Source organism: Ctenopharyngodon idella, chromosome 3 (assembly GCF_019924925.1).
Source record: "Ctenopharyngodon idella isolate HZGC_01 chromosome 3, HZGC01, whole genome shotgun sequence".
NCBI classification, from domain to species: domain Eukaryota; kingdom Metazoa; phylum Chordata; class Actinopteri; order Cypriniformes; family Xenocyprididae; genus Ctenopharyngodon; species Ctenopharyngodon idella.
Window position 1 is genome coordinate 42,735,289 of NC_067222.1, and position 27,965 is coordinate 42,763,253.

Here is a 27,965-nt window from a genome sequence, read left to right on the forward strand (position 1 = left end):
CGACACTCCTCATTCCTGTTGTTATTAACAACCCCTCGCATTTTGGAGAAAAAACACATTCTGATCATTCAGCCTGAGACACATTACCACAAATCAGATTTCAGTCATTTTTCAAGCCTGTTTGAATCAGGCTCCTCCAATAGGTTTACATGCATCCAAGGTCAAAAAACACTTTTTCTCATAATAAACATTGCAGCAGCACCTCTTTTCTCACAGTGTCTGAAACAGTTTGATAAAGGATTCAGACTCTCAAAACCCCTCCTTTCCGAGAGCCTGCTCTGCTCTGATTGGTCAGATGACCTAGGGCTGCGTTCCACTCTAGTTTTAGACAAGCACTCGCAAACTTCCTTAAGCACTTCCACTCCAGGGAATCCCTTCCGCCTTTTTTAAGTGCGTTCCACTTCGTGAAGTGCACAAGGGAAGTTTATATGGACAGACCCTCGCTCCCTCGATTCTGACAGAGGAAGCGAGTCTACTTCATATGTACACTTCAGACAGCTCCATATACCACAATGCAACACGACTGTGACATCACCGCATATCGCTTTTAATTTACCCCACCACAAACAACTCTGATACACTATATTGCCAAAAGTATTGGGACACCCCTCCAAATCATTGAATTCAGGTGTTCCAATCACTTCCATGGCCACAAGTGTATAAAATCAAGCACCTAGGCATGCAGACTGCTTCTACAAACATTTGTGAAAGAATGGGTTGCTCTCAGTGAATTCAAGCGTGGTACCGTGATAGGTTGCCTCCTGTGCAGTAAGTCAATTCGTGAAATTTCCTCACTACTAAATATTCTACAGTCAGCTGTTAGTGGTATCATAACAAAGTGGAAGCAATTGGGAACAACAGCAACTTAAAGGCCACGTAAAATCACAGAGCGGGGTCAGCGCATGCGCAAAGTGCGCAGAAGTCGCCAACTTTCTGCAGAGTCAATGGCTACAGACCTCCAAACTTTGTGTGGCCTTCAGATTAGCTCAAGAACAGTGCGTAGAGAGCTTCATGGAATGGGTTTCCATGGCCGAGCAGCTGCATCCAAGCCTTACATCACCAAGTGCAATGCAAAGCATCGGATGCAGTGGTGTAAAGCACGCCGACACTGGACTCTAGAGCAGTGGAGACGTGTTCTCTGGAGTGACGAATCACGCTTCTCTGTCTGGCAATCCGATGGATGAGTCTGGGTTTGGCGGTTGCCAAAACGATACTTGCCTGACTGCATTGTGCCATGTGTAAAGTTTGGTGGAGGAGGGATTATGGTGTGGGGTTGTTTTTCAGGGTTTGGGCTTGACCCCTTAGTTCCAGTGAAAGGAACTCTTAATGCTTCAGCATACCAAGACATTTTGGACAATTTCATGTTCCCAACTTTGTGGGAACAATTTGGGGATGGCCCCTTCCTTTTCCAACATGACTGCGCACCAGTGCACAAAGCAAGGTCCATAAAGACATGGATGAGCGAGTTCGGTGTGGAGGAACTTGACTGGCCTGCACAGAGTCCTGACCTCAACCCGACAGAACACCTTTGGGATGAATAAGAGCGGAGACTGCGAGCCAGGCCTTCCTGCCAACATCACTGCCTGACCTCACAAATGCGCTTCAAGAAGAATGGTCAAAAATTCAAATAAACACACTCCTAAACCTTGTGGAAAGCCTTCCCAGAAGAGTTGAGGCTGTTATAGCTGAGGGTGGGCCAACTCCATATTAAACCCTACGGATTAAGAATGGGATGTCATTAAAGTTCATGTGCACGTAAAGGCAGGCATCCCAAAACCTTTGGCAATATAGTGTATATTAATTGTTATATATATATATATTTAAAACACTCAAACACATATAGAATACTGCATTAAACAATTTTGTAAGGGCAAAAAAAAAATGTAAATAATAAATCAACTCCTTCGTGGAATCCAAGTGATCAGGGGCTTAGGACGTTCCAATTTGGCCCATTACAAAAGGTTCCGCCAGTAGTGGGCACTCATGCAACGTAAGCAATGATGTATATCCGAGTCAATGAGACTGAGGGAAGTTAGCGAGGGAAGGGTATAAAAAAAGTCTGTTGTGATTGGTCTACTCTGCTCTAATTGGTCAGATGGCGCAGATTGTTGTGATTGGTCTACAGCTTACAGCGTGTGTCAGAAACCAAATGGCCATTACCATATCTGAATTTCCTCAGCACAATCGCATCGGTTTTGCAGTATCAATTATTTTCACGAGTCCCCTTCTTTTGGAAGTGCATCAAAGTGGATTTGCTTTGTTAGCACAGAAAACAGCGTCTTCTCGACATATCAACATTACAAACTAAATTCTTTCAGTCTCAGCCTCAACTACAGTGTTTGAGGGTCAAAGTAGACATTGTTCAAAGGCAACCAATGAAGACCATAAGCTGGCATTATGCAAATTTGTTACAAACCTAGGTAAGTTCATGCAGGAAGTAAGACTGGAATTACTGAGGACTCGATTCAGGCAGTTCAGAATCGCTTTTTTCTTTTAGGAGACAATAACTTTATTTATCTGCATTTTGATCTTTGTAACATTGCAGACCTTTTACATTCACAAACAGCTATATTACACACTACATGAAGGGTAATATCCGAAAAAGCGAAAAAGGAGCATTTTAAATACACCTAGTGAGACAAATAATTTCTAATGAAAGCCAGATTTTTTTTTTTTTTGTTCTATGGTGCTTCTAATTACACACACCCATTAAAAACAAGCTTCTAACCTTTGACCCAGTGTCTGAGGCTTACACTAAATTTAGTGTGAGCGCTTCAGTAGCTCAACATTTGCTTCATAAAAAAATGACTCACATTTTCAGCATTTCAGCATTTATATTAAAGTGTCTACAAATGTGTGGGAGAGATGCCCCTAGTTTGATGTGCTGTTATTTTACAAGCCTAAAATATCCTATTTTACAGTAGGATAACTACAGTAGCACTTAAAACACACAGATTAAAAATAATTCCCTCTTAAAATCCCCTTCATCTCGTGTGAACTCTAGATGACAACTAGAGATAAATCAAGACTTAAAGGGGATAAAAGACATGATGAGGAGGAACAGTCAAAATGGAGCACACATGAGACCAAAAAAGATAGAAGGAAGAGAGAAAATAAGAGATCGTGTGGGGAGGTTGAGATGTGCGTGGGATGGAGACGGCTGAGCTCCTGCTTTTATAGCACGTGTATAATTTGAGATTTGGCTCTGGGATGCTGTACCTGCGCTTTCGCCCACAGGCCACCTGCTTTTGCCACTTACACAAGCTGGAGCCGTTTACAGGACTTCACAGACAAAATCTAGATAGAACATGTTTTGATTCACTTCAGACTGAAATGTATGAAAAATGGATGGGTTTATTCATTTTTAAATGGATGGAAACAAACGAATCCCCCAGATACATGTAATATAATGGGGTTTTGTTCAAATGAAGTGGTGTATGGGCATCTGAGAGTTATTGTAGGCTCGTTTTTGAAAACCTTTTTTCATTTTAAAAGCCCTCAGGATGAGGTTCGCTTACCTCAGGTTTACATCACAGATGTGCCGAGTCATGCGCCAGCGAAATCTGCAAGGCCTGCATAAAACCTTTCTTTATTCCCGCTGCTCAGGCTTTTAGGACTGGCACCCGTCCCAGTTTCATCCACTCTGCATCTGGTTTATTTAGGACACAACTGCAGAAGGGCATGAGAAGAACTTCATCTCCATGGGCTTATTACATCAAGATGAAAATTTATCATGCTTCCCGAACACAACATTGATTTTATTGGTTTTAATGTTGAATCCAGTAACAAAAAGATTAAATTAAGCATACAAGTTCTGTTATTTACTCACCCTGGATGCTAGACATGCTTTAGGGGGAGGGCGAGATCATAAGTGAATATTGACTTAAATTTTGGTCTGTTCCTCATGCAAAGTATGACTTTAAAAGTCTATAGTGTGTGGGCTACTTTTTTGGGGGTGTTGGATCTTGATAGTTCCTGGTCATTAAGTACTGCATAACAATCCTTCAATCATTTCTTCTTTCGTGTTCCATGGACAAAATAGCATACAGATTTGTAATTTTCATTTTTTATTAAATCACAGCCACCGATTATTGAGACACGGGACAAAAGATGCTCCACAATTTTATCTGCCATTAGGTTTGACAATAGCAACACTCCCACTACCACAAATGAATCAGAATTGTAAATGCATCTATGATAGCAATGATGTTTTTGCTTATATCTCATGGGAACCGTATGGAAAACCTTGAGTTTTGCCAAATCTATTGGTTATGTCAAATAACTGCCCAAATTATTGCCTCTTGCAGGTATATACTTTTCTTTACTTAATATTATATCAGTATTAGGACAGTATTAGGAAGTGTTATAGCCTAATAGAATCTTAATAGAATTTTTCCATACGAATTTTATTGGGAAAAGGTGATTGTTGAGTTCAACAATGTCACAAAATATCTTTTTATTATTTCTGACTTGACATAAAACATCTCGCTAGTTTCCAGTTATTTACAATGTGCCGTTGTTGCCTTACTTACCTAGTTCCTGAAACTCATTTTAAAATGAGTGTTTGGAAGAAGATTTTACAGTCTGTTGAAAGTTTAATGTGAATAAAGGGTTAGTTCACCCAAAAATGAAAATTCTGTCATTAATTACTCACCCTCATGACCTTCATTCATCTTCAGAACACAAATTAAGATATTTTTGATGAAATCCGATGGCTCAGTGAGGCCTGCATTGACCGCAAGATAATTAACACTTTCAGATGCCCAGAAAGCTACTAAAGACATATTTAAATCAGTTCATGTGACTACAGTGGTTCAACCTTAATGTTATGAAGTGACGAGAATACTTTTTGTGCGGCAAAAAAACTAAATAACGACTTTATTCAACAATATCTAGTGATGGGCAATTTCAAAGCACTGCTTCATGAAGCTTCAAAGCTTTACGAATTTTTTGTTTCGAATCAGTGGTTCGGAGCGTGTATCAAACTGTTAAGCGCCCCCCAGTGGTGAACCAGTGAAATTTCGAAACACTTATGATGCAATGAAGCCTCGTTTACTGAAATCACGTGACTTTGGCAGTTTGATACGCACTCCGAACCACTGATTCGTAAAGCTTCGAAGCTTTATGAAGCAGTGTTTTGAAATCGCCCATCACTAGATATTGTCATAAAGTCATTATTTTGTTTTTTTGGCGCACAAAAAAATATTCTCGTCGCTTCATAACATTAAGGTTGAACCACTGTAGTCACATGAACTGTTTTAAATGTGTCTTTAGTAGCTTTCTGGGTGTTGAAAGTGTTAATTATCTTGTTGGCAATGGAGGCCTCACTGAGCCATCGGATTTTATCAAAAATAATCTTAATTTGTGTTCTGAAGATGAACGAAGGTCTTACGGGTGTGGAACGACATGAGGGTGAGTAATTAATGACTGAATTTTCATTTTTGGGTGAACTAACCCTTTAAGGGTGTCGTCTCGCAATCTTTAAATGAAATTACTACATGCTTCAAACACTGCAATACTCCAAGTGAGAGAGGAGACAAATGCATGCAACATACATTTTTATTACACTGATGTTTGAAACACTATTTTGTGTATTTGCTTCAATGACAAGTATCACCATACTCAAGTTTGTCTGAAATTAATTAAACATTTAAATAGTTAAATATATTTAAGCGCATTTAAGGGATTTATTCCATTTTGTCAAGTGTTTCATTATCTTCTGTGGGAGTAAAAGAATAGGTGATTTATTTATAGCTTTAATCCATGTGAGGCATTTAGCAAAACTAAAATCATTGCAATAGTTATGTGGTAGAATTTCATTGAAGCTCAAATGGTATGAAATATCAATAAATGAAATGCTGTTATAAGGGTCTTGGAGAAATGCCAGTTAAATAAATTTGATTTATTATTCAGGAGTTAATTGTACTGTGCATTTGGAGAAAATATACAGTGCCTTGCATAAGTATCATCTTTATTTATTTATTTTTCACATTTTGTCATGTTGCAGCCTTATGCTAAGCTGTTTTAAATGACTTTTTTTTTCCACATTAATCTGCATCCCATGGTGACAAAGCAAAAACAGTTTTGTGATAACTTTGCATATTTATTAAAAGGGAAAAAAAAAAAAACTGTATTTAGAGGCATATTTCAGCAACTTCCAGATCAGTCACTTACCGTTAAACATTATTTGTTTTAATAAACTAAAAGACAAAACACTGGAAATGTCTGAAGTGTAATAATTAGAACACAGAAGAATTTTATTTGATTTGTCTCTTGTTAAAAATATGTAGCTTTTTGTTCAAAATTAACAAAATTAAAATGAGTCAATACATCATCAATCCTTCTTCCAAAACATGTTAATGTCTTACCCTGATTCATTATGGTAAGCCTATTATAAGTGTTTATATTTTAGACCTAGCAGGATGGTTTTCGCAGGAAACTGTGAACATATGTCACTCACCCAATTCCCCCCCTTCCCCCGATGTGAAACAGATTGGATAGGACCAATGAACCTGAAAGAAAAAAAAAACGCATGGATTCCGGTATTCTCCAATCGGTTTCAGGCCTCATTCATATGTGGAAATACAGTAAATCTGATATGAATCGGATGTGTGCATTTGCACCTGTCATGTAAGCAGACAGATAGGATATTCCCCTGTAAATACAAGTCGTACGTCATTGAAAAAGTGACTTTTTTGAAACATTTTGTGATACAGATATATCTATAACAAATGAAACATCTCCAGTTGACTAGCAGAGTATTCATTTAGCTCATTTCTGTTAAATAAACGGCGATCAGGCGATGTGTTGCTTTTGAAATCATACAGATTAAATGCGGCCTAAATCTCCAACCTCCAGGGGTTTACTCATTTTAAACAAACACCAAACAGAGGAGAGTCTGCTGGCAAAAAGAGAACGCAACAGAGCTTGTAATAAAACAAGAATCAACATTGGCTTGGCTTTTCAGAGATGGCGAGAACTGAGGGATTTGAAATGTTGTAAAAGTGAAGCGGAGATGGAATAGTTTATAGAACTAAATCCTTTAGTGTAGGTGAGTCTTAAAAATAATGTTGACCACTGGTTGATGACAATGGCAGTCTATAAATTAGTTACTACCATGGTCAATTTGGCGAGAATATCAGTTATATAAAAAAAATTGCAACGTTTGACCAAATCAGATTGGCAATCATCATAACTTTTGGAAAGTCATTCATTTAAAAATATCAGTGTTTTCAAATAGTCAAAACAATAGCATAAAATATGGCACTTGCTCAATGACATAATTTTTTGATTTCCATGTGTTAACAGGTGCAGCGAACCATATTCATCTGCACAGTCACGCAGAGCAAAGCACAACCAAAATAATGTTCTCCTGCAAAATGCATGCAGTTTTGTTTTTTAACTGCCACAGAGCCAAAAGTTACATAGTCTACTTTTAAGTATGTCATATTAGTACAGTTATCAACATCAGAAAAACAAAATGGCTACTCCCTTTATTGCATTTTTGCAAAATGATTATTTTGTCAATGGAATAAGCTGTCAAAACCTTAGGTTTTCTGTCTGGCCCTCAGTCACTTATGGATCTGAAAGGTTTAAAAACAGTTAAACTAAAAGCAGTTGTTGGAATGCAGCTTTCTGTATGCTCAATTCATTCTTATAGTGGAAGGTTTGATTCTTCACCATGCATAATACATCTTTGACATGGATAGCAGGCTGTGATAGAGTGATAAAAAATAGGAAAAAAAAATATGAGAAAATGGAAGCAGTTGGTTGAATATCTGAACTTGTTTGACAGATTTAATCCATAACAAACTATATTGTTTCACTACTGTACCCTGTCTTGTCCCGTATCTCGAGAATCTTGAGGCACTGAAGATTTCAGATCTCTCCAGTGACTGATATGCTGTCTGTCTAGCAGTCAGACTCACCATTCACATTCACAGCCGTCTATTAGGACTGAGTGACTGATTGAAGACCGTTTTTGCAGCTGCTCTTAAGGAGATTTTGGCAGCGATTAAGGAAACCTGATCTGAGACAGAATGAAAGTGCATCTTCGTCCCTGAGCGGCCATCAGCACTTCCTCACTGCAGCTATTAGTCTGTCATTACTACTGTTATTGCAGCGGGGGGAACGGGCCGTTTGGCATTGGCGCAGTGAGCTGGCACTCTCTAGTTTCTTCTCAATACTTATCCTTCCTGTTTTTGTCTCTTTCAGCAAGCTACCCAGCTGGGCCAGAGCTGTGGTGCCCAAAATCTTCTATGTGACGGAGAAAGCGTGGAATTATTATCCCTACACCATCACCGGTAACTACAGCTGCTTACTTGCAAGCATACTGCCCTGTTGTAATTGTTTAACATGCATCTTATGATACTGTGGCAGTAACACACTTTTAACTAACTTTATCTAAACTGCTGAGCAAGATTTTGTTCATACTATTGCTCTGTCATGACAGACAGTAATTGACCTGAATAAGAAAAGTGGCCATAGAAGATGACTTTTAATTTCATTTATTGTAATTAATTAATATTACATGAGCAAGCATGAGTGCTTCAACTAAGAAAAATGGTTCAGTGTGGTTCTATATAGCTCTTTATGGCAAAAAGTGACTATATAGTGAGAAATGTCTTAAATAATTGCCTAATACTTTTGTGTTTAATGGTATGTTTATTTAATTAAAATTAATTAAAAATGAGTTAAAACTAAATAAATTAAAACTAAATCCATAAAATGATCCCATGATGGGAACTCCTAAAAGGTTCTAGATATTAAGCGCCTGACAGAACCCTTTAAGGTTCTATATAGAATCTATTCTTCTAAGATTGTATATTCAGCACTATAGCTCAATGCAAGTATATTGCATTTATACAACAGTTCAGTACACTACAATTTAATATTGAGAAACTTACATTTCAGACTAAATTTGGCCAGTTTTTATGAAATTGTGTGGTAATTGGATCGTGTGCAAAATATGGGACACATTTTGTGTTTTTGGTCATTAAAATGTAATTAAAATCAGTACTACTATGAATTAAAATTAATAATTATAATTAAATATTTCAGTACATTGTCAAATTATTGGATATAGTCATAAAAGATGCCTAAAGTGGGACAGAATCACAATTTTAAAGGGTTAGTTCACCCAAAAATGAAAATAATGTAATTTATTACTCACCCTCATGTCGTTCCACACCCGTAAGGCCTTCATTCATCTTCGGAACACAAATTAAGATATTTTTGCTTAAATCCGATGGCTCAGTGAGGCCTGCATTCACGGCAATGACATTTCCTCTCTCAAGATCCATTAATGTACTAAAAACATATTTAAATCAGTTCATGCGAGTTCAGTAGGTCTAACTTAATATTATAAAGCGACGAGAATATTTTTGTGCACCAAAAAAACAAAATAACGACTTTTTAACAATATAGTGATGGGCCGATTTCAAAACACTGCTTCGGAGCTTTGCGAACCTTTACAGAAAAAACACATGAATTTCACATGTGATCACATGTGGTTTTACACATTTTTCACCTGGTAAACGTTATAAAAGCACACATTTCCCGTGTGCAAAACACGTTTCACATGTGATCCACATATTTTCACATGTGCTTCTAACATGTTTTCACATGTTAAATTTCACATGTGCAAAATCACATGTATATGTGGTCACATGTGACCACATGTGTTTTTGCACATGTGAAGTTCATGTGTTTTTTCTGTAAGGGAATCGAATCAGTGACTCGGAGCACCAAAGTCACTTGATTTGAGCAGTTTAGCCATTTGATAGGAGATCCGAGTCACTGATTCGATTCGTAAAGCTCTGAAGCAGTGTTTTGAAATCGGCCCATCACTATATTGTTGAAAAGTCATTATTTTGTTTTTTTGGTGCACAAAAAGTATTCTTGTCACTTTATAATATTAAGGTAGAACTACTGAACTTGCATGAACTGTTTTAAATATGTTTTTAGTACCTTTATGGATCTTGAGAGAGGAAAGGTCATTGCTTTGAATGCAGGCCTCACTGAGCCATCGGATTTAATCAAAAAATATCTTAATTTGTGTTCCGAAGATGAATGAAGGTCTTACGGGTGTAGAACGACATGAGGGTGAGTAATAAATGACATTATTTTCATTTTCGGGTGAACTAACCCTTTAAGAGGGAGATATAACATTGGATGTTTTTAAAACTGCCTTTACATGCTACTATAGGTTCATTTTATGTTAGATAATAGTTTATCCAATAGTTCTCACTATATATAACATCTGATTTATGTCTCTAATGCTTAAAAAAGTAACTGGACACCAAAGAGTACCCTATTTTTGGAAAGTGCCACTGTTTACTGCTACTGTGAATAGGTTTGTGAATGTGAACAGGCTTTTAAAATGAATCAGTTATTCTTTATAAAATGCTTTCATATTTCTGCTCTTTTGTCTAATACAATTATGATAACTCTCGGAATAGTTTTAGCATGTTAATAAACATGGCAATGTTCATGTATTTGGTCTTGGTGGACTAGATCTCATATTAGAGCTGCACGATTAATCGAAATTAACCAGAAATCCTGCTTAAACCATTTGGCTTAGTGCGATTATGAAATCGCAAAGGCTGTAATTATTTTATTTTTTTATGCGCAGCTTATCAGTGAAGCACGGCTCTGTGATCAGTAACATGCATTTAAAAAAGCAAGACGCGTCAAACATCTTTCCAAACACAAGCATTTATGAACCTCCAACAAAAGACAATATTTAATAACATGTTTTTACTCCAAACTCACTTCATAATGTCAGTTGAGTGTTTGAAAACATCCTTCTGTGAGATGATGTGGCTTCTCACACAGAATAAGACACACGATTTGGCCGTTGGCTATGATTTCTTTTTTTTTTTTTTTGTGCAGTTTAATTTCGATTAATCATACAGCTCTATCTCATATCCATGCTGCTGCTGCAGAGCATGTATGGACCTGCTACTGCTAATAGATACACAGACAGGCTGCTGTGAGCATGAAAGATATGCTGCTGCTGCATAAATAGACATGCATAAATCCTGCATCAGATCTAGGCAGGTGGAGCTGGGGGAGGTGGAGGGTTTCAGAGGAACTCTGACTTGCCTACATCACACGTTGAACCAGACAATTTAAATGTTGAGCAAGCAATCTCATTGGCTGCAGGATCAGAAGAGGCCAATCAGCTTGTGCCATGTAGTAAATGATGTGATTGCTTCCAGATTGCATGTAAAGGACCGATCAGCCTGTGCCATCTAGAGTTTCATGACTGAACTAGATAAAAATTTAACTGTCAAACCCATATAAATCTTAAATATTTGCAGAATGTTCTTCTTCTATGTTCAGACTCAGCTCACTCAAGCACACACATATGTGTATGATGTACTAAATGTCTGTGTCTGTGAACCATTTCGCACAAAAAAGCGAACCCTAATTATCAAATATGTTAAAAAAAAAAAAAAAAAAAAACATTTCTGCTTGTAAAACCCCTAGAATGTCTTGCCTCTTAGACTTCAATTGTAAAAGCATTCATGTTGAATTATTTTGAATTACATTTTAAAAATTTTGTTATAGCATGTTGTTGATGATATTGACTGAGCTTAACCTTCAAATAAGACAATTATGTAATTTTTTTACTCACCGTCATGTTGTATTATGTAATTTTTTCATGTCACACACACACACACAATGAAACAATATTCACAGAGATCTTTTCCATACAACAGTTTGTAAATGGCCACAGGCTCTCAAGCACCAAAAATGACAAATAAGCACCATAAAAGTAGTTTGGAACAACATGAGGGTAAGTAAATAAGGACAAGATTTAAATTAATAGGTCAATTATTCATTTAGCTGTCTTATTTGTATACGAACATCTGCTAAGCATATTTAAAAAGCAGATATACACAGTCTGAATCTTAAATGTGACATGCAATTGCTCGAAGCCATCCTAAGCTTCACCAGGGACATCTCTTTGACATAATATATAGGAGCAATTATTGAGCAAATGCTTTAGAAACGACACCAAATAAAAAGGAGCATAACATGGACATATCAGAGATGTATGTGCACACAAACTACAAGCACATATTTGACACGTACATGCACACATGTTCAGTATAGAAAGAGAGCTTTGGTTCCCCAGAAAAAATGCAGTTCTTTCTGTTATTGAATGTTTGATGGCTTTAAGACTGTGGAGTGTTTATTGCCTGGACCATGACCTTTAACATGAAGTCTCTCTCTTTCTCTGTCTGTCTCTCTCCTCATCTGTTTCCTCCCCCACCGCTGGCTCTCAGAGTATACAGTGAGTATGGCTTCTTCTTCTTTTATTTGTATGCCTGAAACTGAAACCCAGAATGTCAGATGAAATGAACATGCTGTTGAACACACTAATTTCACTAAAAAGTGATCTTATGCATTGTATGCTTATTAATAAGTTAATAAGAGTAAATTATGTTAGCATAGCAACATGCTAAAGCCAATTGGAATCAGTTGTTAGTCAAGTCTCTGTGCGTCTCACAATAGTTGCTATTAAGAGTGCTCTCAATCACTCACATTTCTATTTCTATTTCAGGTTCTGGTTCAGTTATCTTGTCTATGTAGGCAGCACACATTAAGCTCGCTGTGTTTTGGAACAGAGCTAAAGTGTCTGTTAGCTGATTCCCCTTAACCACCAACCATGTTGTTATGCTATCCCAGAATGCACTGTTCTTGTTTTCTCTTGCTGTGCTGTAATATAATTAGAGTGTATTGGAAAACCTTGCAGACCAGGTGTCTTCAAGCTCCTTGGAGACCATATTAGGTTTCATGGAAAACCTTGTGCTTATTCGAAAGAGCAATATACATTTTAACAACTCAGGACTCCTTGGAGCCTTATGAATATATTCAAGGTATACGATTTTGGGACCTTAGGGGCCATTCACACAGAAAGTGTTATTGCATTTAAAAACACAAGACGCAGGGCAGTGGAATAGGGTAAAAGCTTGTTTTTGTTTTTTTTACTTGATTTTTCAGAACAGCATGTCAAAAGACGTGAAATGTGCGCGCAACGGTCAAAGACGCCCATCTAGCGCGTGTTATAATGGAAAAACAATGGAAAAGCAGCATTCTGTGTGAGCGACTCATAGACTTTAGTTACATTACATGTTGTGTAAAATGGGTTTTCTCCTTCTAGACAGAAGGAATGCTGTAACTACAGTCATCCAATTGGTGTTTCCGTCTGCATGCACACTCAAATAATATTTAGGCCTAAATTTGTGATTTATTTATTTGAATTGCATATACAATTTCCATCTATTTGGATTACAAATAGTTACTTTATTACTTTACATTGTACCAATATTTTTATATTCAGAAAAAAACTGTCTGTGAAATCAGATTCTAGTAACACTTCAACGGGTATTCCATATCATAACAGCCAAAGCGTCTCAACTGAAAAAAAAAGAAAAAGAAAAAAAAAAACCTCAGGCGCCCACAGCAAGGTATTTCCAGAAGAGCACCTGGAATTTCAGTTGTTAAAAATCCTTTGGTGGACACATGGTCTAAGGTCCCATTAGTTAACGTTAGTAAATGCTTTAACTAACATTAACAAACAATGACCAGTGCATTTGTTACAGTATTTTTGATCGTTGTTAACGTTATTTAATAAAAATACAACTGCTTGTTGTTAGTTCATGTAAGTGCAGGTTCATTAAATAATATTAACAGATGCAACTTTTGACTTTAACATTGTATTAATAAATGTTGAATTTATTATTAACTACGATTAATAAATGCTTTAGAAGTATTTTTCATGGTTCACGTTAACTAATGTAAAAAAAAAATGGAACCTTATTGTAAAGTGTTTCGAATCAGCATAAATCTGTTCATTGTAAAAACAATTAAATTGATTCATTTCAATCGTTTGACCATGGTTAAAATATGGCTAGCTCTGGAACAAGCAATTTTCAGTTAGTTAAAATGTGTGTGATTGAGTTAAAACAACCCAATTTTGGTTGTTTTTAGCCCAAGGGCTAGGTAAATATAGGACAGAACACAAGTTGGGCTAATTTTACCCAGCAAATTTGGATTGTTTATTAACCCAGCGTAATGGGTGGATTTTATTAATTTATTTTTACTATAATACATGAATTAGTGCTTACAGATTAACTTAAAGGTGCAATATGTAAGATTTTTTGCAGTAAAATATCCAAAAACCACTAGACCAGTGTTATATACTTTGTTCACTTGAGTACTTACAATATCACAAATGTTTCCAACTATTTGAAAACTGCAATTTTAACCAAGGCTCCGGGACGTGTGAGGAGTCGCCTGTCAATTGCGTCATACCCGCGTTACCCTCAGTTTCCGGTTTTATTTTGTAAAAACCATGGAAACACCAAAGACGCTTTAATATATTACATGTTTTAATAGGCAAGGGAACAACTGTTTGGTTACATTTATAGACAGAAAACTAATTATTGTTATATAGCTCAACACGTTTAGTCTTATTGTTTAAATCTAATTTTTTTTGCGAGTACCATGCTTTACCATGCCTCAGTAGCTAACATAGCATAATCAGATGCAGCTTTATTTTTAGTAACAGTAATACAGAATTTTCTCCATCATACAATACGTTTTAAAATTAATTGCGTGCCTTTTATCAACACAAGCCATCCAGCATTTATTAATATGATATTCTAAAATCTATCTATCTTACTGCAATGTGTCTCAAACAAGTGTCTCACAGCAGCCACCGAGCGAACGCACAGAGTAACGTTATAACATCATTTTCAACACAAACAAATGTATCTAATATGATAAACAGAGCTGTGTTACCTCATATTCATGACCAGAAAAGCGGAAGCGGCGCCGGCGACTGTGGCATAATAAAAGTTCTGCTGCTCGTGAGGCGTGTGTTGCGCAATCGCTCCAGCGGCCTCGTTCAGCTCCCATAACACTCGGTCCTGCTCTGCTTCATACTACAGTAACGTTAATAATCGCATCCATGAACATGATTTCTTCCTGAGTCCTATCCCAATTGTTTCCACCGGCCGTTGAGTTGAAGACCACATGATCCAGAATTCCACGCTCAAACTTGCCGTCATCAAGCTACGCCTTTGTTTTGAATAGGCCTCTAGCGACCTCTAACGGACAAAAATCTTACATATTGCACCTTTAAATCGTGTAAACTTTTGTAAAATACTCCACACAACTACTTGTTTACATGGTAACTCATTGTTATTTTCAGTGAGTATCATTTTACAGTATAGCATATTTTATATATTTTTAATATGTACACTAAAAAAATGCTGGGTTGTTTTAACCCACATTTGGGTCAAATATAGACAAACCCAACCATTGGGTTAAATTTTTTTTAATTAAATTTGTAACCCAATGGTTGGGTTTGTCCATATTTAACCAAAATTTGGATTGAAACATCCCAGCATTTTTTAGAGTGTATATAGCCATAAACTCATTTAACAAACATTAGAAGTTAAAATTAAACATTTAGAAGTAATTGAAGTGTAATCGGCCAGTCTCTGTTATCCCGTTTCCACAGCAATGGCGCTGGTTCTTGTTCCGGAGCTGGAATTGTGTTTGGCGGGGGAACTGCTAACTTCAGACCGCCACCCTGCGTTTCTCTCATAACTGAAATATGCTGTGACTGACTCTATAATGTACCCATAAACAAACAGTGAACAGCTCTGAGGACACACTTAACATCCAAAGTATTTAATATCTTTACAGATAAAATAATTGATTTTAGGCATCAGGCGAAAAGACCCATGCACCCAACAGGCTCAACCTAGTGTTTGGGTTGAAAAAATAACGCAGAATTTGTGTGTATTGTGTGTGTTGACCTGATTATTGTGTATTTAAAACGCATTCATCATACTATAGCTGTATTCAGTTTATACTATCGTACTATTACAGAGGTAAATTAAGGCTTAACTTAAGCTGGACGACAGTCAGTGAATCGCCGCGTGTCGTATCTGTACCTAGAGATGAATGAGAGAGCTCTTCATCGGAATACCATTATCATAATCAACCATATGCCAGGAACAACAGGATACAAACCGCTCAGATGAGAGCAGTGGAAGACGAGAAAGGCCCAAATGATGTAAAAATGAGCACAAAATGGAAACAGCTACATGCAAATTTGTGACAGTCCCTTTTTCCACATTAGGCTGTTTGAGCAGCATTGAAATGCACTCATTATTGGCTGAGTGATTATGGAGACAAAAATTTATTTATATTTTCTTTTGACATCTTAGATAAGGTTTTTATGTCGCTGTGCTAAGGAAATTGCAGTCAACATATCAAAGTTCTAATCTTTTATTTTATCCGTTGCTAATTTAATAGAGTGCAACAGTAGAGCTCTGGAAGTACAAATCTTATTTATTTTCGTCATAGACATATTGATTTTTAGAAGTAACATAAACCTTTCAAGACAGACCCGCCATGAGCTCAGAGGTTGTTCATTCATGGTATATGCTTCTGTTGAAGTCACGAGTAAGCAAAATTTCAACATATTTAGTCAATTACACAATTTCCAGCAAAGAACTACACTACCCATAATCCCGAAGAGAGATTGACCAATCAGAGAACTCAGTTACCATGTGATCAAGTTGGTCTCTGTACACTCTCAAACTAATTCATGTAATTATTTTTACAATAAACTTAAAATGGTTCAATAGTTCATTCAATTATGTCATTCACACTTTACCCCCTATATTTCTAATGCTTTTTTCTTCAGATCAAAGTTTGTAATGTTTTATTTAAGATGGTTGGTTTGGTTCATGTTTTGCAAGACTTTAATGGAGAATCTTTTCAAATCTCCTTAGAGGAAATAAATGGCGAAAATACTGCTGGCACCCAGGCTGTAGAAAACGTGGGTGTTCACTGCTCCATATCGCCAAAAAAAGACACTTGCAATTTATTCCCTTTACACTAATTTCATTTTATTAGGATACATTCTGTTTTTTTCATCATTATTGGAGACTCTCTGATGTTTTTTAATGTAGTGTGTACTGAGGATACAGTGGATTAGAGTATAAAACAGACCGAACTGATAGTAGTTAGTAGTGTGTTGAATCTCGCGGTTATGGTAAGGGGCGTGACATTTCCCAAACATGCTCAAAGCTGTTGACCAATCACAACACACTGACCCCGGGTCGATAAAGACCTGAGGTATGCGTTTAAGTTTAGTAGCATGAAATGTAACAAACTATTTTTTTTTTTTTTTTTAAAGAGCTTGGCTGTAGTTTAACTACTTTAAATGTTGAGTATAAAGTTGCTTGGAGCAATACTATGTAGACAGTAGCCAGCGAGGAGGCTTGCTAGGTCTTGGAACAGAACCATAACTCTAACATTGCTTTGTGGGTTTACACCCAAAGATTTGCTCTTCTTCTCTTCTCCTCGATCCTTTGCCCTTCCCCCACTGCAACAGCATATCCTCCAGCGTTACGTAACTCAGCCTCTATTGATCTCCATAGCGATTGCGGGAGCAATGCTTAATCTAATCAGGCAGCAGTGTGTTGGGTCTCAGAGGGGCTACAGCTTCAGGACGTGTGGGGAGGAGAGAGGAGGAGGACATGGAGGCTGTAAATCCAGTGAGGCAGAAAAGAGCTCATCATTACAGCAGAACGCCAGGCTCATAAAACACAATCATACTGAAACGTGCAGGAACAGTGCACCAGATCTACTTAGAGTATGCGTGCAGCGTGTTCACAATCGTGGCTTTGACCTCTCTTGATAGATGTCAAAAATTAGTTACTCAGCTAAATAGAATTAACAGTTGTATGCATAGATAGATCCTGTAAAGATATTTATAAATTGTTTGTGGTGTGTATTTTCCATCTCTTATATGCAGTGGTAACAAAGTACTTACTTAATATCTGCTAACACTTTATTTTGATGGCTCCCAACAGACATTCTACTAACTACAAGTAACTTTGCAACTACATGTCAACTATCAGTCATTATAGTGTTAGTAGACTGTCTGCTTAATGTTTGCTAACACTTTATTTTGATGCTCCTCAACAGACATTCTACTGACTACAAGTAACTTTGCAACTACAAGTCAACTATCAGTCATTAAAGTATTAGTATACTGCTTAATATCGGCTAACACTTTATTTTGATGCACCCCAACAGACATTCTACTAACTACAAGTAACTTTGCAACTACACGTCAACTCTCAGTCATTAGAGTATTCGTAGACTGTGTAATATCTGCTAACACTTTATTTTGATGCTCCCCAACAGACATTCTACTAACTACAAGTAACTTTGCAACAAGTCAACTATCAGTCAGTAGAGTATTAGTAGACTGCATAATATCTGTTAACACTTTATTTTGATGCTCCCCAACAGACATTCTACTAACTACAAGTAACTTTGCAGCTACATGTCAACTCTCAGTCATTAGCGTATTAGTATACTGCTTAATATCAGCTAACACTTTATTTTGATGCTCCCCAACAGATATTCTACTAACTACAAGTAACTTTGCAACAAGTCAACTATCAGTCATTAGAATATTAGTAGACTGCATAATATCTGTTAACACTTTATTTTGATGCTCCCCAACAGACATTCTACTAACTACAAGTAACTTTGCAACTCCATGTCACCTATCAATCATTAGAGTATTAGTAGACCCTCTGCTTAATATCTGCTAACACTTAATTTTGATGCTCCCCTACAGACATTCTACTGACTACAAGTAACTTTGCAACTACAATTAATGAGAGATTGTTGACATGTAGTTGCAAAGTTACTTATAGTTAGTAGAATATCTAAAGTGGACTATCAAAATAGAGTGTAACCAAAAAAATTACAAAGAACTTTGAAATAAAACAATAGATCTAGTGCTAAAAATTAAGACAAAAGTATTGTGTGGTTGTCAAGCAGTAGTTTATCATGTTGATAGTTAATGTGATTCTCTACACCTGTGTGAATTCGAAAACTGACTTCATACATCCAATAAAAATCACCACAACACCAGCTGATTCAAAGACAATGAGCAAAAATGACGACAAGTGACATTAGTGAAGAGAAAAGCTTTTTTTTTTTTTTTTATGCATTTTGAGTGCAGATAACACTTGATTTGACATGGTTTTTATGTGTCCAAATACTTTCTAGGTTTGCCAAATTTAACTCATATTTGACGCAACTTTTTTCTCTTCTTTAGTGCTCTTTCCTGCCAAAGTTCTCCATCCACGTTGAGACAAAGTATGAAGACAACAAAGGCATCAATGACAATGTATGTATACTGCATGTAGTGTGAATGTGTCTGTGTTTGTGTATAATTTCATCTTTCCTGGTCTTTTCTCAATTCTCTTTCATCTCCAGAATAGAGTAAATCACCCTTTGAAAGTAACATGGCGCTTCAACAATTGTACCGATTATGAGTGAGTCATTGAATCATTCACTCAACCCGATTTTTAAAAAAATAATTCATTCAGATTAATTAAACGTTTTAAATAGACTGCAGCAATTAACATTTTGTCAGAATCTCTAGTAAATTACATGTTATTTTGTTCAGTTGTTTGTTCAGAATCGTGATCTCTGTTTGAAACAAACAAAAAGTGATTCTAAATTTATCCAGAATTGTGCCGCTCTACCACAGACAGATGTAAAGGGTGACCAATAGTAATGATTTATGAAAAAAAATAAAAATGTAAAAATATGGAGTTAAGAGGTTTCCGTCCGACATCAACTTTACTTTTCATTGTGTTGAAAAGAGCAGGTTGGACATTCTGTTAAACATCTGTTAAGAAACTCATACAGGTTTTAAACAACATGAGGTTCGGCAAATGATGCCAGAATCTTCAGAATTTTTGGCTCAGCTATTCTGTTAATATTTGCTAGAATATTTTCAAAATGTCTGACTTCCTTAACACTGTGTAAATCTAAGTGGAAGGAACCCACAAGCCAAAAATCACTGGTGATTTCACATGGGATTTATCCTGGAGAGAGTTCTGTGTGAGTTTGACTCTTTAATGATGCTGGCCTGCAGTCAGTCGGAGCGCTTACATGCATCGGGATTGTTCCAGACGGCTGTTACGGTCCGTCTGAGCCAATACTGTCTGCTCTGTCCCGAGCTTCTGTTCGAGTCTCCGCACACATGCTCACTCACTTAGAAAGAATTTCTCTTTGTTTTCTTCCTTTGCTCTTGGCATCAAATAACACTTTTATCCTCTGCCCCAAATGAGAGCATTTTAAGATCACTCGCTGCAGGCAGATAGTTTTTCCTCTTCTGTGATCAGTTTGAGGCGCATGTGGGTATTTGTTTGAAGATCTAACATTTGCAAATGATGTGCTTGAACTTGCAGTGATTAAATGTACAGCTGACGGGGAGTAAAAATGAGATATTTTTTACTGTGTGATGGGATGAGGTAGTGACAGCCAACATTGTTCTCCAGTATATACACTGCTGAGAATACAGTAGGTTGCATTTTCATACCAAATGATAAACAAGACACATGATTGATAGCAGACAAAATGACTGAAAGAATGATGAACATGCCTGTGGCACTGTAAATGAGAGGTGTAGGAGCAGGGCAGCATCTGTTGGGGGGTTGTGGTGTGCTGGATGGTTCGCCTCAGGGCTGTTTCTGCATCTGCAGGTGAGAAATAACAGAACGCTGCATTCTTTCACCATCTGCGTTTCACACGCGAAGCTGAGATGCCAACACTTCTTTAGTAACTGCGGCTGATGAGCAGGAAATAGCTTGAGGTTTTATCACCCATCTCATTTGATTTGCCTTGTCCATGGTGCTGAAATCAACACGTAAGGGTCAGGGCGATGGTGAATGACATTACTCACACAACATTAATACAGCACCTTATATTTCAGCTGAATTATGTTTGAAAACTAAACATCCATGTTCATTCCACATACTATTGCAGCAATGAAACCTTTCTGATTTGGCATGTATGCACTTACATACGCAAACTTGAGTCCAGTGACTAATTCTTCCTCAGACGTGCATCATTCTAGCCGCCTGGGATCCTTTAAACACAACTTTATTTCCAGGCTGACTGTGCATCTTCATTTCAGGCACTTTGATAAGTTGGCCTTGTGTTTGGGACCATTGCCTTGCCAAAAAAATTAATTTTATCCAGAGCATCAGTTTTTATCAGACTAAAGCAGGTATCATTTATCTGCATCTCGCACCATTAATCCTTCTATTTTAACGAGATGCCTGGTTCCTGCTGAGGAGAGGCAGCATGGTGCTGTAGTGTTTTTGCAGTGTGGGCAGTGTTAAATTGGCTTCATATCACTTTAAATTTCAGCTAAAAACTTTTCAGTTTCATATGACCATAAAATCTTTTCCAAAATCACAGATGGATTACCACTATGCATGTTGACCTGCTCCAAACGTGCTTCCACGTGGTTCTTTTAAAGTAATGGCTTCTGTCGAGCCACCTGTCCTGTAAAAGCCCAGTGCTATTGGTGCAGGTGGTTGGAGGGAAGGGGATGAAAAATAAGAGAGATTTGTGATTTATTATTAGATTTTGATGAGATTATGAAAATGTTTTAATTATATGGATGCACATTAATCCAAATACTTGTGCACAATAAAAACCGGGAACATAGTAAATATAGTTTTGATATAATGCTGACTTTTAAGCTGCTGTAAGATATTTCTGCACCACTAGTGGAACCAAACAGAACTGGATCTGTGGCAGAGAATTCATAACTGAAGATTCAGACCCTGAGAACAGTCCACTACACTACTTTTCCATTGTTTTTCTATGTAAACATGCGCTAGACGGATGTGATTGACCATTGCGTTACATTGTAAACCCAAATAAGTTGGGCTAACTCAAAAAATTTGAGGTAATCAGTTACATCAAATTTTTGGAGTTATGATGTTCCCAATTTTAAGTAAGCAGAACTATCAAGATTTGAGTTTGTAGTACTCATGCATGTTAAAGGGTTAGTTTACCTAAAAATGAAAAATGAAAATTCTGTCATTAATTACTCACCCTCATGTCGTTCCAAACCCCTTCGTTCATCTTCGGAACACAAATTAAGATATTTTTGATAAAATCCGATGGCTCAGTGAGGCCTCCATTCCCAGCAAGTTAATTTAGAATTTCAAACACCCAGAAAGCTACTAAAGACATATTTAAAACAGTTCAGTGGTTCAATCTTAATGTTATGAAGCGACGAGAATACTTTTTGTGCGCCAAAAAACAAAATAACGACTTTATTCAACAATCTTCGAAGCTTTACGAATCTTTTGTTTCGAATCAGTGGTTTGGAGCACTGCCAAAGTCACGTGAACCATTGAAATTTCTAAACACTTATGACGTAGCGAAGCCTCGTTTACTGAAATCACGTGACTTTGACAGTTTGAGATCATTTGATACACGCTCCGAACCACTGATTTGAAACAAAAGATTCGTAAAGCTTTGAAGCTTCATGAAGCCTATCACTAGATATTGTTGAATAAAGTCGTTATTTTGGTTTTTTTTTGGCGCACAAAAAGTATTCTTGTCGCTTCGTAACATTAAGGTTGAACCACTGTAGTCACATGAACTGTTTTAAATACGTCTTTAGTAAGTCTAAATTAGTTTGCTGGGAGTGGAGGCCTCACTGAGCCATTGGATTTTATCAAAAATATCTAAATTTGTGTTCTGAAGATGAACAAAGGTCTTACGGGTGTAGAACGACATGAGGGTGAGTAATTAATGACAGAATTTTCATTTTTGGGTGAACTAACCCTTTAATTGCTTCTAACTTGAAGTACTGAGTTAGCTAACTCAAACATTTTGATATCAATTAACATAAAAGATTTAGTTAATTAACTAACTTTTTTTATTTTGAGTTCTTGCAAATCAAATGAGTTATTTACAGACGGATGTAACATAAAACATTTGCGAATAAAGCAGTGTTTCCAGCCGATGTTTTCAGAATAACAAAAATGTCACTTGCTGAGACATTGCTGCAAAATGTATGTAATAAAAATGAAAATTGATGCAATAGGGGAAGAAAATATGGCTCTTTATTCTTACATCATAAATTACTTGCCCCTCAGAGTGCGCAGATGAAACACAATAAACGCAGTCATGGTATCTTGCGTTCGGATGCTGGTGTTTGTGAACGCAATCATGTGAAATGCTTCCGGGAGGGAATTAAACCAAATAATTCTGATAGACTTTGGCTCAGGAATTTCAGAAGGAACAGACCAACATTTGAGATGCTGCGCAATGCGATTGGTGGCTGGTTAGTCCAGTTATCCAATCACATCCACTGTTGAGGCAAAGGCACTGTTATTGTGCATTGAGGGATTTATTCGGTAAATGTGTTTCCATTGTAGTTTATGCGCATATGTTTTTATCGGATAAAAAAATTTATGCGCATCTTGGCATTTCCACCCAGCGTTTCTTTTTTTTTTTTTTTTTTTTTTTTTTCTTTTTTTGAGATATTGCAAAATGCGCATAAAAATAGGTGGATGGAAATGTTATTCGCTTTATTTTTAACATTAGAGTGGCAAGACCATTTGTAACTTGAATGTTTCTGGCTTTCGGTGTCATTCACTTCCAGTTATTTTTGCTGTACAAAAATAGTCTGTTATGATGCTTGATAATGTAAAGTTGTATTTCTTATATTATTTTAACTTATCATGCTCACACACTGGTTTGTAGCACAAATAAGTTTTATCGTTTACTGCACTTTGTTATTCTTCTAGTTCTTTTTGCAAAATAAGGTGGATATGTCCAAAAGTATTTGGACAGTTGCACACCTACTGCATATGTTCTTGTTGAGCATTCAATTACAAAACCATGGGCACTTCTTTCCATTTCTATTTTGGGAAGACTTTCCACTAGACGTTGGAAAATGGATGAAGGGATTTGCTCCCATTCGGACACACAAGCAGCAGTGAAGTCAGGCACTGATGTTTGGTGATGGGGTCTTGCTCCTGAAGGTGTTCAGTGGGGTCAGGGCCAGTCAAGTTCTTCCACACCAGACTCCGTAAATCATTTCTTTATGGACCTTGCTTTTTTTGCTTAATCGACCACGGTCATGAGGCAGGTACAAGGGGCAGCACTTTGCAGTCTTCAGTGGAGAGATATTTGAACCCACCCCCTCATCTGTCTCTTGTCGTTTCGCACCTGCAGAACTCTGTCTGCATTTGTAAGAGGAGAAAACACAAATCCTTGATCTGTATTCCGCCTCCTCGTTGGCGTGAGAGGCTGTTTCTGATGTTTTCCCTACATTTGAGCCATGTTGTCTGCTTTGAAGTTTAAACTGTGCACTCCAGCCTGCATTAGTCTGCGTTGAAGCAGGAGTCCACTTTAATGTTGCTTTAAACACCATTGGGAGTCTTTAGAGCTTGATGTTGTATTTTGTTCTTCGGCTTTGACAAACAAGCTTGTCCGAATTTTGTGCTTTGACTCCATGATGATTTCATCATGTGGCTACATCTCAGAAATTTAGGTTGATATTTATTAGAGCCATCATTCAAGTGCTTTTCAAATTTCCCTTTCTGTCTTCCTCTCCATCTCTCTTGATAAGGTCCCCACCATACCTTATTTTATGAAATATTCAGCTACTCTGTTATGTCATTCCCTTTCACTCTTTGTTTTACAATTTCAACCCATCCATTCCTTGCTCTCACAGCTAGTGCACTCTCCTTTGTGTCTATATTTTAAAATAAAGAGGTTTTATGAAATTTCTTTCCATGTCATCCCTGAAGCTTACTGTCATTTGGATATGAAAAGAATTACAATGTAATTGGCAAAGCCACATAGGTGGCAGACAACAGGAGAGTCGTTCTCTCACCTGAAAGCTCCTGATCCTTTGAAGCGGAGCGCTCTCACCCATTAGAGTCTTTGTTAGGCTGCAAGCACTGGTGCTCTCGGATGAGTGCACTCGCTGATATTGACTCACATGCAGACCGAGAGCTCCTTCCTGTGGACACCATGGAGTCTGCAGCTGTAGAAGTGTTGGAGCCTGCTGAAGGTTGCTGAAGATTGCTGGGTCTCTCTTTACTGTTACCCACAACAGAAAGACTAGGGGCCAGATTTACTAAACAGGGCAAATTAGTATGAGAGAGCAATTCCAAAAAAGTGCAAATGGGAGTGGAAAGTTCTGCTCGTGATCTACTGATGACGTGCAAATTAAAGAACACAGATGCAGTCGGATCATTTCTATAATGACCAACACAATCTACCAAGAGCAGTGCAAATTAGTGTCTGGTTTAAGACATGCTTTTTTTGGCAGTAAATAATGGCACAAATACCAGTAAATTGACTAGCTCAAACCGTAGTAAATCACCTTGCTTGATTAATTTAAATACTCTCCTCCCATAAATTTTGCGTCTCCTACAAATGCATATGCAATAAGGTCAGCTGCAGAAATAACCCTGTCCATGCCTTTTCAGTGCTAATGTTTCACTGAGTGTCTTTAGTAAATCCTGACAGTCAAAAAGAGGGTTTGCGCTGGCGCAAGCTGTTAGAAAATCTGGCCCAATGTGTCATATTTGCTGACTGTAAATGGTTACAGAGGGAAAAACTGGGCATCGTACACTAAATGGCTGAGGATCTAATACACTACCAGACCTTTAAGTCAATCCAAAAACAACAAACTCAACCAGAAATATGCCCCTCGTTGCTAGCAGATACGTAGTCTCAGCCTCAGACTACGGACCGTTGGCACACTTAACTGGAAACACTTCAGGATTTTCAAAGTCGTCATCTGGTTGGTTGAATTCTACAGGATGTCTGGGAGATGTGTGTGTCGCGTTCTTTAACTGTCCGCCTGGAAACAAATGCCGTGATGCCAAACCCCCTCATGGAAGAAGAAAGCTTTTGTGTTTACAACTGTGACAACAAGCGTTTTCCAAGATAAACTAAATGCTGGATTTTCAAAAGTATGTGAAGTTCAGAGCTCCATTGTTGCAGTAAACTTGCACAATGTTCTTGAATAAATCATTTATAAGATGCACGCCGATCTGTTATTGTCGGGACATAGACTTGACGTGTAACAAAATGAACTGTCATTGGCCAATGAAAGCTGCAATAGATTCCAGACCTTCTGCTGTCAGTCTGAAGGTCTGGGTACACGAGACTAGGAGATACATGATAATTAAATAGTGTTCTAAAATGTGCTAAAAATGCCAAACGTTTGAATATCATCCGACTGCAAAAAAAAGTCTGCTCATCATGTACTATGCGATTTTCTGCCCAAAATCTGCAGACTCCTGACTTTTGGCAACTAAGCGACAGCTCCTCCAGACTGTAAATCGCGGGACAAATCTGGGCAAAAGTCATGTAGTGTATTCCAGCCTTGATGCATGGTATGCTAATGTGCCGCAATGTGATGCCTCAACTACCAATGGGAGAGCAGATAGCGGAGCTCATGTGATCTGCTGCCTGAAATCAGCAGCTAGTGTCACGCAGCCAGATCTTTGACACACGACAGCTTATTCTGGTCAACAACTGCCCACTTAGTTAGAAAAAGACCATATGATTGACATGTAAAATGCTTAGTTGAATGTGAAGTTCACAAATTTTGAAAAATTCGACTCATTGTATCAGTCTGGGAAATAAGCCTGACTTTCTTTCTTGGCAGATTGTTTAAAAAACTGCTGTTCAGTTTTGTTTGCTATATGTATCACACTCTCGGACTGTGGGTGTGACGTCTGAAACCAACCAATAATACAGCAACTTTGCAACCTTCAGTTAATCTGTTCATTTACAACACGTGAATTTTGTTGGTTGCTTGGTTTCTAATTCTGAAATTCTCCACCCACAGTGAAATCTCATCCTTTCCACATATCTGTATTTTACACATCAAATATGTTCTGATTCTCACATCATTGTTGCTTGTAGGGTACGTTTATGCGACAACGATGTACAGTACTAACAACGGATGCATTTTCAGGCCGCTGTTGTCGTGTAAATGAATGGGAAAAACGCATAAAAAATGTGCAGTTTTTAGTTGAAAACGGTGTCGTGTAAACATCCCTTAGTGTGGGCAGATGAAGGAAACTAGTTGCGTCACTAGTTGCATCTGGTTAAGACCGATTTAGAGTTTGTGAAATGCACCCGACATCTTCAATGGTAGCTGTTTGATTTTTTTTTTTTTTTTTTTTTTCACTAATTTTCTTTCTAACATCCTCTCATTGTGCTCTAGATCTTTGATACGGAGCTCAGAGATGAAGAAACGGAGGTGTGTTTTATTGACATCGCCTATGACGAGATACCAGAGCGCTACTACAAGGAGTCTGAGGTAAGATATTTCTTCAATAAACCACATAAATGTGTAATCATTAAAAAGTCATAAATAATTTATAGGCAATATAAAATTTACACTGTACAAATTTCCCTCTGAAGTACATTATGTGCTCATATTCACCTCCAATATTTTCCTCACTGCCCTCTATGATTTATTCATTTGAGCTCAGTTGATATGGTATTTAGTGCTGATGGGATTTTGTTTTGAAGAAACAGGGGAGTGCTTCTCCCACATAGAAGAAAACAAAGGAGTATGGGTTATTTTTAAGCCAATACTGAATTATTAAAGAGGCCCTGTTGAGATCTCTACTGGATACACGCAAGACTCAGAATCACCTCTCCACTGTACCGCTGCAGTAATTCATTTTCACATACTGTCTCTCTCCTCCTGCAGAGGTAAGCATAGACAGATGAGAGGAGTGCAGTGTTATCTTTCTCTGGCAGGAGCTTACTGCTATCTGAGGATCCAGGCCAGCAGTGCTTCTGTTTGAAGAATAAAAAAAAAAGCAGAGGTGGAATTAGATGTGGAAGGAAAAAGAACAGCTGCAGTTCTGGGACTGACAAGTGATCACTCTAGTCCACATTTAGACAAATAAAATCACTTGTGTCACGGAAAACAAGACAACCTAATGTGGCACAATGTAATAAAGCAAGTAATGTTCATCTTGTCAATGTTTATTTAGTCAAAATAAAAAATGAATGCCATTTAAGTAAATGATTTGAAT

At 37.4% G+C, this 27,965-nt stretch overlaps 1 protein-coding gene across 1 annotated transcript in view; it reads left to right on the plus strand.

Annotated features, from left to right (window-relative positions):
• Positions 1–27,965, plus strand: part of pitpnc1a (phosphatidylinositol transfer protein cytoplasmic 1a) — a 108,799-nt gene that overhangs the window by 71,974 nt on the left and 8,860 nt on the right. The window contains exons 3-6 of the mRNA XM_051888033.1: positions 8,215–8,303; positions 12,297–12,304; positions 19,178–19,249; positions 27,140–27,235. Of these exons, the coding sequence (XP_051743993.1) occupies positions 8,215–8,303; positions 12,297–12,304; positions 19,178–19,249; positions 27,140–27,235 (265 nt within the window). The remainder of the gene's footprint in view (positions 1–8,214; positions 8,304–12,296; positions 12,305–19,177; positions 19,250–27,139; positions 27,236–27,965) is intronic.